Genomic DNA, 14,711 nt, shown 5'->3' with positions numbered 1-14,711 from the left:
CGTGCGTTTTTCTCTAGTGTTTCTTCCATCCCGTTATTTCTAGGACCCGTCCTTGCTTTTCCTGTCGGTTTCTTACCATCTTCCCCATCAACACTACAAGATCGCATGATTCTTGAGTAGTCAGGGCAATAGCAGAGAATCCGACTTCAGGACCCCGCCCCAAACCTCCAAAGGGGAAACCGGAGCAGGTGATGTCGTCCTGGACGCCGAGGACCTCCCAGTGTCCTTACTTTTAAGCCCGGTGTCCTTAAAAGTAAAATCCCTGAGTCTATCTGCGACTGATCTAAGGAGGTGGGGACTGAGCTGGTGAAGTGGGGGAGCCCCGCAGGTTTAGCGCCGAGGAAATGGGCTGGGCCCCTGGGGCCGCGGACTCCGGAATCCACCCGGAGGAACGGTGGTACTACAGCACCACCTTCCGGGTAAACCGCTTCATGCACAGGGTGTCCGCAGGCTCACCCTTGGGTCCCCACGCGCAGCTCGCGCTGGCTTGACGCCAAGCGAACTGTGCTTGGGCAGGGGCCGCCCCCGCATCCTCCTGAGAATTCTAAGGTGCAGTCAGGCGCGGAGAGAGAACGCACGGCGCGGGAACATGTAGGAACCGGAGATTAGACTCACTGACCTGCAGCCGAGCTTGGGCGGGGGTGGAGTAAAAGGGGTCGTGGGGGATAAGGTGCCCCGGAACCTCAAGGGGGCACCAGTCTGAGAATAGGGGTGGGGAGAGTGTCACTGTTTCTCTGTGATCCAGATATTCCCGCTTTTGGAAAAACATGGTACTTGGAAAATGATACTACCAGTCATCTCCTCGTGCAAATCTATTCCCCATTCCTTCACTTACTCATTCATACACCAAATCTGTACAATCTTTTTTCTAAATGCTCAGGTTCTTTCATTCTCTTCAGCGAGACGAGGCCGCCATCTTGTGACTGAACTCGGGAATAGCTCCCTATTTCCCTGCATTCTCCCATTCTCCCATGTGTAACAATGGAAATCTTTTTTTTTTTTTTTTTTTTTTTGCACCAGGGATTGAGCTCAGGGGCACTCAACCACTGAATGATATCCCCAATCCTATTTTGTATTTGATTTAGCAACAGGGTCTCACTGAATTGCTTAGTACCTCGCTGTTGCCCAGGCTGGCTTTGAACTCTCTCGATCCTCCTGCCTCAGCCTCCCGAGCCTCTGGGATTACAGGCAAACAATGGCAGTCTTTTATGAGAAATCTGATCGCGTTTCTCTTCTGCTGAAATCCCTCTGGATAGTGATTTCTACTATCCATATGCTCCCAGCAGCACTCTGCCTCTTCCCACCATTGCCTGTTGATTTGTCTCCTCCACTAGACTGTGCCCTGTGAGGGCAGGGGCTTTGGACACTGCTTATCTTCAACATCTGATGCAGTAAATCAATAAACATCTGATGAATTAATATAAAAGTTTCCCTCTCATTCCTCTGTTTCTGGGTCCCTGCCCCAAGCAGGATGTTAAGATCTGGAGTGGCTGTGGGTGAGGACACTCTGATCTGACTGTTCTGGCACTGATTTCCATCCTAAATGTGTTGCCTCTCTCTTTCCTCTTGGCCAACCTCTTTTCCACCAATATAAGCCCAGAACAGAGGCCAGAGGGCAGTGGTGCATTTCATGGCAGGCTTTTCAGGGAGCTTGAGTCTGGGGCCTCTGAGCCTCCACAGCATCCCCCAATCCCTGTACAGCATCTTCTTAATAGTGATGGTCATGATGAGCTTGGTGTTTGGTAAGTGGCTCCAAGGGTTCAGAAGGGTCTCCTGGCCTGCTGGATGGAGAAATAAATAAACTGATTGTCTGAGCACATCTGCCCAGGATGCTTAGGTAAACCCAGGCAGCAGAAAAGATGCAATGGACAGGTGTGGTAGGGAAATACCTGGGTTTGCCTAAGGACTGATATTGACCCTGAGGGTCTTTTCTAGGAACTGCCCCATGGCTGTCTCACTCAGTGACAGTGATCTGAATGGAGATACTGAAGGGATTCTATCCAAATCTGAGGACAACCGAATAGGGAAGGTTGAGAAAGTACTTTCCCAACCATGGAAGCAGAATCCACAAAGTAGAACTAGGCTAAATTCTGTTTGATGATCTTACTGGGCTGAAAGCACCATCTACAGAGAAACAGGATTCAAAGTGTTTGTTTAGTATTTGCCTCTGCCTCACCCAAGTGCTCTGCTGAGTCTGAGGTTTCATTAATGTTTGGTCTGAGCTGAGGACTAAAGGAAGAGGGGGATGTATATACATGTAGTTGGGGAAGGAGGGAGAGAATGGGTATTTGAGTGGACAAAGTTTAATATGGGCCTCTCCTGTGATAGGACTGCAAAAACAAGGCATGTGGCATGGGCTGCTTGACGTCCCCTGTCTGCATGAAGCATGGTCTTTCTGGCCTGTGATGCACTCTTGTTTTTACTTCTCAGCATTATGGATTTTAAAAAGTTCATGTCAAGTATGTTGGGGAACATCTGTAATCCCAGCTACTCAGGATCCTGAGGCAGGAGAATTGCAAGTTCAAGGCCAGCCTAGGTAACTTAGTAAGACACTGTCTCAAAACAAAAAAGCTTTCCTGGAAAGTGTGAGGCCTTGGGTTCAATACCTAATATCACAAATAAAATGAAGCATGTTTGGAAAAGAGTCTGGGGGACAGAGGATTTCGAGAGAAAGTTACAGAGGAAGAACTGCCCTAACAGGGCTGTACAAAGCTGGTATGGGCTGTTTCAGCCTCACCTGTGAATTTGAGAGAGACTGAGCGCTGGGCAAATATTAGCTCTTCAAATACATGTTGAATGAATGAATAAGTGATTTAATGAATTCTCACCTTTAGAGGCAAAAGAAGAGAGAACAAAGATTTTTTTTAATACGGACTAAAGCTTCTGCTATACTAAACCAAATGGATTTAAAGAATCAGGGATTTTATGGTTTTCTGAGGTGGGGAGAGGACAGTGGGATTGGCCAACCCGGAATCAGGTATGAGGGGTTTGGGGTCATTGCTTTTCTGTGTTCTAGGTAAGCTCGTTCATGACAATCCGGGACCCCCTCAACCACCTCATCTCCCCAAATACCTGCGTTGCTATAGATGTCTCTTTGAAACCAAGGAGTTGGGATGCCTTCTGGGATCAGACATCTGCCTCACTCCAGTTGGCAGCAGCTGCTTCACTCTGCATATAAAGAACAGTAAGCTGCCTTTTCCCACCATGGGCCCAGCCCTCTTAAGCAGCCTCTCCCAGCCTCCTAAACAGTACCCCAAGTCCTGTTCCTATAGCCGTAGGACACTGTTCCATCTCTTTCCTTCAGAATCACTCCCTATCTCCACTTCCACCAGCTTCCCTCCTCAACCCACAGCTGATTGGCTCCTACCCTCTTTGTCACTCAGGTTTGAAGGGGACCCTGGAGATCTCCAGAGGTATAGGCCTTTCCTCAAGTTGCCTGCTCCCCAGCTATCGGCATAGTTCCTATATATGTCACTCTTCTGAAACTTCTACTGGTCCTCATAGTGACCTTCACTGTCTTGCCTTATCCCCCCGAGACTCAGTGATTCATGTTTGGTCCTTAGCTGTCTTCCCACTGCATAGCTCTTCCTAGAGGATATTATCTGCTTCCTTGGCTTCAACCAGCAGCCACAGAGTACTTCCTCCTGGATCTGAATGTTACTTTGAACCACTTTCCTTGTGTCCTGTTATCTACTGGACATCTCTACCTCATTTTCAACTTGCCGAAAATTGACCACATTCCTTCTTTCCTCAAGTCTGTTCTTCCACCTAGTCCCCTGCCTGCTTTTCTTCCCTCCCTCTCTCCCTCCCTCTCCCTCTCTCTTTTCCTTTCCTCCCCTCCCCTCCCTCCCTCCCTCCCTCCTTCTTTCCTTCCTTCCTTCCTTCCTTCCTTCCTTATTATTATTTAGTACCAGGGTTTGAACCTAAGAGTGCTTAACCACTGAACCACATCCCCAGCCCTTTTTGTTTATTATTTTAAGACAGGGTCTTGCTAAATTGCTGAGGCTGGCTTTGAACTTGTGATCCTCCTGCCTCAGCCTCAAAGCCATTGGGATACAGGTGTTTGCCACCACATCTGGCTATTTATTTATCTTTTGAGACATGGTCTCTCTATATTGCCCAGACTGGTTTCCAACTCCCAAAGCCTCCTAAGTGCTGGGATTACAGATGCACACCACTTTCTCCTACCTTTACTAAGTTAACAAAGACAGCACACACACTCTGTGCCAAGTACTGTTTATTTTAGAACCTTATGAGGCAGTATATTATCCCCACTTTACAGATAGGGATATAAAGATGTAGAAAGAAAAAAAATCTGCCTGAATCTCAGAGGCTGGGTCAGAAGTAGTGGCTCCACGGATGGTGTTCTTAACACCCAATGCATGAAATTGCCTTCATTTACATCCTTCCACTACATTTTAAAAATTTTTTTAAAAAATTTTTTCAGCCATGCTGGAGATTGAACCCAGGGCCTTAAGAATGCTAGACATTTGCTATATGGCCAAGCTGTATTCCCTAGTCCTCTCATTACTTTATCCTGTCTGCAATCTTCTGTGCACATTTCACCCTAAATATGCTGCTTTTTTTTTTTTTTTTGGTACTAAGGATTGAATCCAGGGGTGCTCAACCACTGAACCATATCCCAAGCCCTTTTTTATATTTTGTTTAGAGACAGGGTCTCACTGAGTTGCTAAGTGCCTCTATAAGTTGCTGAGGCTGGCTTTGAACTTGAAATCCTCCTGCCTCAGCCTCCCGAGCCAATGGGATTACAGGCATGCACCACTGTCTGGCCCCCATATTCTTTTATTCACTCTTTTATTTCTCCCAGACAGTAGCAGACCATGATAAACACATAAACACTGTTCTGCATTTGCTTTTTAAATTTGACAGTTATGAGGACTTAATGTTTCCATATCAGGTTATAAACAGCTTTGTTGTTCTGTTGAGGTATTCCACTGTACTTCATGGCAGTGGGCATATCAAAGCTGATTTATTCATCCTACTATTGATAGGCATCTAGGCTGTTTCTAATATTTTTCTCTCTCAAGCAGGATAGCAGTTGAATATCCTTGTGCATGACTTTTTGGGACAGGGACACAAAGCTTTTTTTCCCCTTTAATACATACATTATATCAAAGACATCATCACCCTATTTTATCACTTTTACCCTCTAATGGGTGCTTGTTCTCCCCATTTTGCTCTACAGATCTCAACTTAGTCTGGCTCCTCTAGTGTTACATTTTTAAATGGTTCTTTTCTTTCAACCTTCCTTGGGAAACTTCAGAGTTGCGTGGCTTGTGACTCACTGGACATTCCCCACTCCTACCCAATTCTAGGAGTCTTTTCTTTTGACCCAGGGAAGTCTATTTGGGGGAAGAGGGTGTGAGGATGGGACTCTGCATGGGAACCTCCTTGTCACTGGAGTTTGTGGTCCTTCCATAGGCAGTGGTTCTGACATCTTGGTGAATGACTGCCGCAGCCAGGAGCAGATGAGTGATTGTTCATATACTCATTCTTCTCCTGTGTCTGGCTTCTGGATATACTCTCAATGCTGCTTCCTGGACTTCTGCAACGACCCTAAAAATAAAGTACTCTAACATTCATTAGAAGCACTACCAAGAACCTTGGAGAAAACTGCCAGTTTCCTGCCACCCTTCTGATTTCTACCTGGGTTCAGCCAGGGAAACTTACAATTTCTTATACTACCCCTCCCTGCCTTCCTCAAGTCACTACCCCAGACTGGACTTTTCTCCTCTTGGTTAATTCTCCCCTACTCCCACTCTGCCTCCCAGGTTCCCTCTCTTGCCCCAAGTCCCCAGGTGTTCCTTAGAAATAAATGGTTGGGCAAAGTGTTTGGTTTGTCTATCATCTGGTCGAGGTAGAACTCCTGAATGTCCCATTATGGGGACAGGAAAGGGGCATCCAACTTTGCTCCTGCCCCACTTCAGTATCTCTGATTCAGCTCTAGGCATAAAAGGGCAAAAAGGAATGGAAGCCCTCCTATGAAGGCTAGATTAGTGGGCATCCTGAGAAGTTCTGTTCAACTAGAGAAGTGTGGGGCTTGAGGGGAGGTTCAGAGGACTATGATGGCAAAAAGGGTGGCTGCAAAAGGCCAGGTCTACGGAGGAGGGGGTGGATGAGAAGGGCACATTAGGCCCAGTGGACTCCTGGTCTCCGATTTCCAGGCTCAGTGTCCCTCTTCAAGGATCAGCAAATTTCCCAAGGGTCTTGGGTTCCTCAGCTGAGGCTGTCTTCCAATTTGGCCTGCTAGAGCTGCATAAACCTGGGCTTATCTCTGTCTTGTACTGAAGTTAGAGGTTCTGGGGGACAGGAAGCTCAGCTAGGAGTGGGGGCACAGAGGGTTTGTTTTTGTACCTCCAACTGCCTCATGATCTAAAACTTAATGTTGGTGTCTTTGCCCCAGTACAGACCATCAACAGGTAGATTTGCTGATCTGCAATATGCTGAATAGGAAAGAGTATGTAGTGCCATTTCCATCAAGCAGAGAGACAAAACTTACCCAAGCTGCTTTAAGGCCACCTCTGAGGGTTAGTAGTGCTTGGGAAGGGACATAAAGGCAGTATTGGGTCTGGTAAAGGTCTTAAAGCTGACTTGACAGATGGTTATACAGATGCATAGGTGACAAAAACCCATCTTATGTTATGCACAAGCTTCTGTATGCTTTGTCAGAAAGGTTTAAAAAAGTAAGATCAAGCCAGGTGTGGTGGTGCATGCCTGTAATCCCAGTAGTTTTGGAAGCTGAGCCAAGTGATTGCAAGTTCAAAGCCAGCCTCAGCAATTTAGCAAGGCGCTAAACAACTCAGTGAGACCCCGTGTCTAAATAAAATACAAAATAGGGCTGGGGATGTGGCTTAGTGGTCGAGTTCCTCTGAATTTAATCCTGGTACCCACCCTTCCAAAAAAAAGTAAGATCAAAAATTGTATGTGCATTTGTCTCTAAAGTGCATTATGTACTTCAAAAAAAAAATTTTTTTTTTTCGCTCTTTAGCACTGGGGGTTGACCCTTACCAAACTGCTGAGTCTTGTTAATTTGCTGAGGCTGGCCTCAAACTTGCAATCCTCCTGACTCAGCTTCCCAAATTTCTGGGATTAGGTATACAACAAGGTACCTGGCTTATAAAGCACTTATATATACAATTTGTATGTGTGCATATTTACGTGTCCTTCAACCATGAGGCATAAAAAGGCATTCTTCCTTGACAGGTAACCAAGATGAGACTGGGAGAGACTGACTTACCCAAGTGGCAGAGGAGCTCAGATTAGGCCTCCCAGCCACAAAGCTGGACTGCTTTCAGAAAGTTTTCATAACCCCCAAGTTTGGGAAAGGCAGATACCTGGCTATACTTTTTTTTTTTTTTTTTTTTTTGGTGGTGCTGGGGATTGAACCCAGGGCCTTGTGCATGCAAGCAAGCACTCTACCAACTGAGCTATATTCCCAGCCCCCGACTATACTTTTGTGGGACTCCTGGTGCTTAACAAGTCTGGCTCAGGGCAGTGACCGGTGTTTGTTGAATATGTGAAGGCTGACTTTTGAGTATCCACTGTTGCTTTCTGTATGCTTGCAATTTTTCAGAAACAAAATATTAAAGATCCAACTACTGCATTCCCACTAGTACACACTCTGCACATGCCCCCTCCATTTGAATCCCCATACAGGGGATCTTGGGTATTAATACACTTGAAAACTAAGTACAGGAAGGAGTCCAGGTCCCTTAGCATCAAGTGATTCTGAGATGTAGATCCTGAATCTTCCTGGTTTGAAGTTTTTTCCTAGATTTTGCAGAATATGTTAAGGTTGAGGAGAGTCAGGATCCTCATGCTTTGATCTTTGAGCAGCGGGTAGGGAAGGATGTGGGCCCTTTGGGGGAGGGCCAAGAGGCCACAAAGGCCACATAGAGTGGGTGGGACTCTGCAATCCTGTTTGAATGCCAAACTTATTAACTTTCTTTATCCTATTTACACCTGCCTACAACTAAACCTGACATCACAAACAACATGACACAGATTTAGTAGCCCAGTCTGTTTATTGTGGAGGGAAATGGGGGATGTAGAGCAGAGTAGGACAGACCCTCTCTTTCCTTTCACCAGGCACTAATGGACATGGGTATCAGTACTCAGTGAGGTGAAATGGGGCTGAGGAGGACAAATATTGAGAAAAGAAAGGACACAGGCAGCAGGAAAGTAGGACAGAAGAGGAGATGAAGAGGCAATGAGGCAGAAACATCAGATTGCTATGTCAGGAAATCTTCACAGCAGTCTACCCTTAGTCCTTTCTTCTGCTAGTTCAGTCTGGCACCAACTCTTAGAGACAGGCAAAAGAAAGGAGATATAGTGCCAGATCTGAGTAGATGTGGCAGATGACCAGACTGAGAAGAGGGGAAGATGGTGAAACACTCAGATGATGGGAACCTCTGTGCCTTTTTCAGGTCAGACTGGGCAGAATTCACATTTGAGATTCTTTATTAGGAGGAAAAAAGAGCAGCACCAGGGTTCCTGGGAGGAAATTAAATGAAAACCATATAGACACTGGAGGTCCAAAGGAGGGAGGCCTAAGAGATCACAGGGGTCAGAGGATGTGATATTCTCAGAGGGTACTGCAAGATGCTGGAGGTGTTGAGGAAAGGCTCTGGAACAGAGTGGAATTTTGAAAGGGAAAGATGTCAGGGTCCAGCCTGGGGAAGAACCAGAACTCTTGAACTGTTGAGGAACAAGTACATGTGGCGCAGGTCAGCAATGGACAAGCCCAGCTCCAGGGGCAGAGTGAACAGGGTCTCCTGGCCTTTAGGCTCCTTCCCAGCATCAAAGCTAGGCAGGGGCAATGAGAGGTTCAGGGCCTGGTAGAACTGGTGGATCTGGGGGTTGGACAGGGGCCGGATTATGGGTCTTTTGCGGGACTCAGGCAGGGAGCTCTGGAGTTGGGGGCTGAACCAGGCGTTGCAGTAATCATACTGGCAGCACTGGGCCTCATACCAGTACCCTGGCAAGTAGGTGCTGTGTTTTTCTTGGCAGCGGTAAGAATTGTACTGTCCACAGCCTCGGATGATGAAGCGAACCTTGTTATCTAAAGGAGATGGGACAGCCATAATCTCTAATAATAGCTTCACACAGTCCCCAAACTTGGTTCCCCTGCCATTGATTCCCCAAACCTCACCCAGACCTGATTTCTATTCTGGGCACCTTCAGATGAGGCCACAAGAACCCCTGCCCCTCCTTCCAAGATGCTCTGTAGGAAGAAACCAAGCCATAGCTGTCCCACCAGCAGCCCCTTCCTGGGACTTTACTCACTAATATAGATGGTGATCACCATGCATGGGGATAAGCTGCTGATAGTGCACTTCTCGGAGCCCGAAATGCATCCTACAGAAGGATCTTCTAAGAGGCACAAGTGGCAGGTTCGGACCTGGGGGACAGGACCTGGGGATGCCAAAGAAGGAAGGATGGAAGCAGAGGCTAGGATGGCAAGCATTCAGAGCCCCAGTTCTACCCCTTTTCTAGACGATTTTCCCCTTCTTCCCTGCCCCTGGGCCTCACTTACCCTTTCCCACTGTGAAGGCCACCATGATAAGCACATCTACAAGCATATAGGCCTTCATTATTGAATTCGGGAGAGAGGGGTGGTTCCTGAAGGATGCCTAAAACCCTATGAAAGAGTTTGATCCTGAACAGCAGGATGGTTTTGACAGGCAGTCTGAGGAGTTTGCTGTGAGTGTGGAGCTATATTCCCGCCTGGGGCAGAATTCTGGCTGGTGGAGGAAATTATTAACTTGGCAGGAGGGACAGCATGTCCTAAACCATAAAGTCTGGTTCCCGAGAGTGGGAGCAGTGGCCCAGACAGGGTAATACCTGGTTACCACACAGATCTTTGTTCAGTTGTCTATCTTTATCCTACACGTCCCCCTTCTCTCAAGGGCCCATAGATTGATTAGTGTCAGTCTCTGGCACTATCTGTAGTCTTTCCCACACAATAGGGTTAGTTCCCATTGTGCTGGGACATTGCCCAGGCCTAAGAATCCCCATCCTTCTGAGGAGCATGTGTCACATACCCCAGACAGGGAACATGGATTACCACAGGATCTCTTCCCTCCTCTCTACCCCTTACAGTTCTGTTTATTTTAGGACTACATTACCTTAAAACCAACTAAAAAAATAATATTGCTGGTTAAGCCCCTTATAAACAAATACCCATGGTGCTCAAAGAGAACAAAAATATTATTCTTGTCCTTAAAACCTGATTGTTTCTTTTCTTTTCCTTTTGACATTTTATTTCCCCACTTTGCTCTATAATAAAAATATAAAACCAAATCCATGCAGCACAGATGTGTGCTGGTTTACAACCTGGGAGGGTGGGCTGAGCCATGGCCCCTTGGGTCCAACACACCACCACCATCCCTTTCCCAACCACAAGCACCAGCAGACTAACTCATGGCCTTTTCTTCCACTTTATTTCATATTCCCACCACAATAATGACTCCTTTAATTTAAACTAAAAACCAGAGGGTTCTTGAAAGGGTGGCAGCAAAGGAATGGAAGTGTCAAAGACTGAGTGAGGGACACACGGGGTGGGGTATCAGCGAATCGTCTTGACTGGGCTCTTGAAGTTGCTGGCGGCTTGGAGTTGCAGCTGGTAAGCCATCGGATGGATCTTGAAACCGTAGAGCCTGGCCAGGGCAGAGGTCAGAGAGGCAGCAGGGTGAGCCCAATCTTGGCCCTGCCTGCATTCCCACCTCCCTACCCCAGCTCCTCCATGGGCCTGCTCAATGCTTGAGAACAGTTGTTCCCAAGCTTCTGTGTTATGAATATTTGGGAATGTATCTTAAACATCCATTAAAGCTGTAATCCCAGTGGCTTGGGAGGCTGAGACAGGAGGATTGAGAATTCAAAGTCAGCCTCAGCAATGGTGAGGTGCTAAGCAACTCAGTGAGACCCTGTCTCTAAATAAAATACAAAATTGGGTTGGGGATGTGGCTCAGTGGTTGAGTGCCCCTGAGTTCAATCCCTGGTACAAAAAAAAAAAAAAAAAAAAAAATTCATTGAAACTTAAATTCCAGACCAGGTGTGATGGTGCTCCCTACAGTTCCAGCTACTGAGGAATTTTGAGACCAGCATGAGCAAGACTGAAAACAAAACAAGCCTGGTATCGTGACACACTTTTATAATCTTAGCTACCAAGACGCTGAGGAGGAGAACATAAGTTTGTGAGGAAAGCCTGGGCACCTTAAACAAATCTTACTTCAAAATTAAATTTAAAAAAGAGTTGTAGATGTAGTTTAGTGGTAGAATACTTGTCTAGGAAGTCACAAGTCCTGGGTTCAAATCCCAGTATAACATACAAAAAAATAAAACAACCAAAACAGAAAAAGAAAGCACTATCAACTAGGCACATGCTATTAGCATCCGTGTTTGATGGACAAGGAAACTGAGGCACAGATAATCAAATAACTGCCCTACAATCATTCAGCAGGAAGAAGCCTGGTTTTGGAAAAGCAGGCCTCAAGAAAGGGCTATCTGTGACCTCCCTTTTCTCAGTAAATCCTCAGCCTTTCCTTTGACCCTTGGTGATTCTGTCCCTGCTCCCCACCTGGGCACAAACTGGTTGGCAGGTCGCTTGGGCCGGTATTCTGGATGCACCATGAAGAGCATGTGAGGGAAACCGGTGCCGAAGTAGGCGCCGTCCGTGTGATGGTGCCTCGATGACTTGGGTGTGTACACATCCATGCACTTGGGACAGTAGAGCTTCACCATAGCCTCGCCTGGGATGTCTGAAAGGCCTGGGAGACAGCCAGACTCTGCAGGCCAGGTCCCCCCCCAACTCTGCCCAAATTCCCCATAAGACTCAGGCACCAATCTGCTGAGCCTCAGTCTTGGAGGACTGACATACAGTGCCCTCCTCTCCCTTCTTCAACACTCACCGATGGGAAGCATTGGCTGGTTCTCACAGTACACACGGGGACAGTAGCCAAAATCCCCCTGCTGGTACTTTTCCAACTGAGGTGAATAAAATGGAAGGGAGTTGGCAGGTAAGTGTGATGAGAAGAGGCAAGCCCTTCCTCAGCCCAACCAACATCACTCTGCCCCTCCCACCTCCCACTTCTGACCAGAAGCCCCTTCTCTGGTCCAGATGGGCCCTCTGACTCCTCTGCTGCCTTTCCTCCAGTTGGGCAAGCTGCAGAACACCAGTGCCATCTGCTATTTGTTCCCTAAAGAAGAGGCAATCTATAACAACTCCCTGTCCAAGCTCTCATTTCCCTCCCTGAAAATAGTCCCCTCAGCACAACCCCCAGTAAGATTCATTCTCCAAGCCCTGGCCCTGAGCTAAATTCCTTGACTGGGATGAAGCCATTCCTGATGGTGACTTCTTGCTGAAGGAATTATTTCCCTTATTGCTTCAGAAGGAGTCAAGTGGGAGCAGAGAGGCCTCACCATCTGGGCGATGCCACGGTTGGTGAGGATGTAGCGGGCGTGGATCAATCCATACAGCATCTCAGCTGCCTGCTCAATCAGGTCACTCTGGTTGGGGTTGTCTTCCAGCTCTTCATCTGCAATGTGGGCCGGCCAGATGCAACCACTTGTTTTTCAGCTTTCCTAGATACCCATCCACCCTTAGGGATCATAAGCTGCTCAGCTTGTCCAGTGCCCACCTTTGAGCCCCACCCCATTCATCACCTGGCATCCAAACCAGAAAACTGGTCCTTTGACCTTTTCACCAATTCAAAGAAGCTCTGCCTTCTCTCCACACTTCTTCAGCCCCTGCTCTCTTCTCTCCCTCCCTACTCCCTTCTTAACACAAAAACACAAAGAAGTCAGTCTAGACTGAAAGGTGCAAAGCAAGAGAAAGAGGTCATAAATGATATCCATGAGTAAAGTGGCATTATGCAATGATGAGTTATAAATTCAGAGAGCAAGAAAACCATCGCACAATGAGGCAAGTCAGATAGGGGATCAAAATAAAGCAGGGGATTTGAGGTTAGGAGAGTAGAGAACTAAAAGGAAATTTAAAATCTCAAGAAAATAATAGGGATTGGAAGATAAAAGAAGGCACATATGTATGTGTGAATGCACATGCATACACACAACAACCCTGAAGAAGCCTCACCAGGCTCCAGGTCCAAGATCATGTCTAGAGCTTGTCGATAGTGAGGCACCTGCTCATTGAGTCCAGTAAGATTAAATTTGTCCTGGATATAGTCTTCATCCACCTGACAGAACACAGAAGACAGAACCTTTATAAGAATACCCAGCTTGACTTGGGTAAGAAGCTCTAAACTGTATCTGTTCCCCACTCCCAACTTGGCAGAAGTACTTGAGTTATCTCCTGCCAGTTTACATCACTCTCTCAAAAAGCTTAGGCTTTTCTAAGGATAAGCAGGTATAGCTACCTCCTCCTTACACAGATATTCCTTTCAAGATCACTATTTCTTCTTCTGCCTCTCATCTCTAGGAACCTGTTTTGTCTTCTACTTTGGTACATCTGGCTTTGTGATGATGATGGACACTGAACAGCCTGGTGTCTAAAGGCTGTTTGAATCCCTTACATTAACACACAGCCATGCCCATTACAAAGATCTTAACATGAAGCATTTCAAATTTCTTAACTACCAAAGGTAGACACTACCAGTATACCATCCTAGTAATAAGACAGATTAACAAATCCAAATGTATACTGCTGCAGGGTGGCAGGTCCCCAGTCACGCCTCTTCTTCACTGGTTAGTAGAGAACTACTGGTAAGACCTTTCCTTGATGGGAAGGAGTGCCCATAGACACATCTAAGTGTACAGAAGCTGAAAGACATGAGGAGTTGTCAATTAGGGGTTTGCAGAGAACTCACTTCACAGAAGAATTCATTGCCACGGAGCCCACAGAACCAGGAAATCCAAGACACCTCCTCTGAGCTACTCATCTTCACGTTGGCTGGGAAAAAAAAAGGGGGGGGGTATGGTGGTGTTATAAGTAAGCCCAAACTCTCCCGTCTGCCTTTGGTATCCTCCCTCCTCCCACACTCCAACACGGAAAGATTTGGGGCCACCCTTTCTTAAAGGATCCCAGGCCCTGAAGCAACCCTCTCCAGCCTCTCTTACACTTCTGCCACTTTTGGTGAGGGGGAAATTCTCTTAAGTCCCACCACTTGTGAGAAACCGCAGGTACTGATCCACCTACTCCATCCACTCTCTGACCCTCCCTGACCTCTCCCCTTTGTGTCAGTTTCAGCAGGGCCCTCGGCTTGGGCTCCCTACCACCGCAGGTGTCTGCATGTCCTCCGCGTCTTTCCCAAGGGTTCTGAAGTTTATCCTTCCCAAGGGCCGGGTCCCTCCTTTCCTCACATACTGAGAACGGCCGTCATGCCCCTTTCACCGGAGTACCCAGATAACACCTCCGGCCCTCAGCTCACTCTCCCTCCCTTCCTTTGGTGATGGACCGGGTCACTTCCTTCCTCGCCCCCACATCAAGGCGCAAAGACCCCATGTGCCGCGCCCAGGGACAGGGGACAGGCACGGCGACGACCTTAGACTCACCCTCTGGACGGGGAACGGGACCGGGGTGGGGGAGGGGATTACGGCTTCTAAGGAACGGCGGCTACCGCTACAGCGCAGGCCGCGGACCCGACCGCGGCAGGCTAGGTTGGGGGGGGGGTGAGTGGGGGAAGAGTGGAAACTGGAGAGGGTGGGGAAGAGGAAAATGCGCAAGCGCCAAG

General features: G+C 47.4%; 3 protein-coding genes across 7 annotated transcripts; 1 reads left to right on the top strand and 2 right to left on the bottom strand.

Moving 5' to 3' along the window:
* The first annotated feature begins 1,627 nt into the window (after positions 1-1,627).
* On the top strand, positions 1,628-5,641 carry Ly6g5c (lymphocyte antigen 6 family member G5C). Its single transcript, XM_046467894.2, has 3 exons — positions 1,628-1,742; positions 3,017-3,184; positions 5,443-5,641. Exons 1-3 carry the CDS (start codon positions 1,631-1,633, stop codon positions 5,595-5,597), a joined length of 435 nt encoding a protein of 144 aa, XP_046323850.1. The 5' UTR covers positions 1,628-1,630; the 3' UTR covers positions 5,598-5,641.
* Positions 5,642-7,933: 2,292 nt separating this feature from the next.
* On the bottom strand, positions 7,934-10,294 carry Ly6g5b (lymphocyte antigen 6 family member G5B). The gene is made up of 3 exons (XM_046467892.2): positions 9,557-10,294; positions 9,307-9,435; positions 7,934-9,082 (listed from the first exon to the last, which is right to left on the bottom strand). The coding sequence occupies exons 1-3, from the start codon at positions 9,612-9,614 to the stop codon at positions 8,682-8,684; spliced, it is 588 nt and encodes a 195-aa protein (XP_046323848.1). The 5' UTR covers positions 9,615-10,294; the 3' UTR covers positions 7,934-8,681.
* A 150-nt stretch (positions 10,295-10,444) lies between these two features.
* On the bottom strand, positions 10,445-14,684 carry Csnk2b (casein kinase 2 beta). 5 transcript variants are annotated; one of them, XM_046467888.2, is made up of 8 exons: positions 14,533-14,683; positions 13,848-13,930; positions 13,115-13,217; positions 12,442-12,557; positions 12,117-12,218; positions 11,931-12,006; positions 11,600-11,789; positions 10,445-10,679 (listed from the first exon to the last, which is right to left on the bottom strand). In XM_046467888.2, exons 2-8 carry the CDS (start codon positions 13,917-13,919, stop codon positions 10,589-10,591), a joined length of 750 nt encoding a protein of 249 aa, XP_046323844.1. In that variant the 5' UTR covers positions 13,920-13,930; positions 14,533-14,683; the 3' UTR covers positions 10,445-10,588. The 5 variants fall into 5 exon arrangements, with proteins under 5 accessions (XP_046323844.1, XP_058442577.1, XP_046323845.1 ...); XM_058586594.1 differs by lacking the exon at positions 14,533-14,683 and adding an exon at positions 14,254-14,374; XM_046467889.2 differs by lacking the exon at positions 11,600-11,789 and having other exon boundaries at positions 14,533-14,684.
* Between the last annotated feature and the right edge of the window lie 27 nt (positions 14,685-14,711).

Source organism: Marmota monax, unplaced genomic scaffold (assembly GCF_021218885.2).
Source record: "Marmota monax isolate L192 unplaced genomic scaffold, Marmota_monax_Labrador192_F-V1.1 WCK01_AAM20220418_F8-fsc00404, whole genome shotgun sequence".
In the NCBI taxonomy this organism is placed as follows: Eukaryota; Metazoa; Chordata; class Mammalia; order Rodentia; family Sciuridae; genus Marmota; species Marmota monax.
Note: the sequence above shows the minus strand (reverse complement) of the source record. Positions and strands in the feature narration are given on the sequence as shown.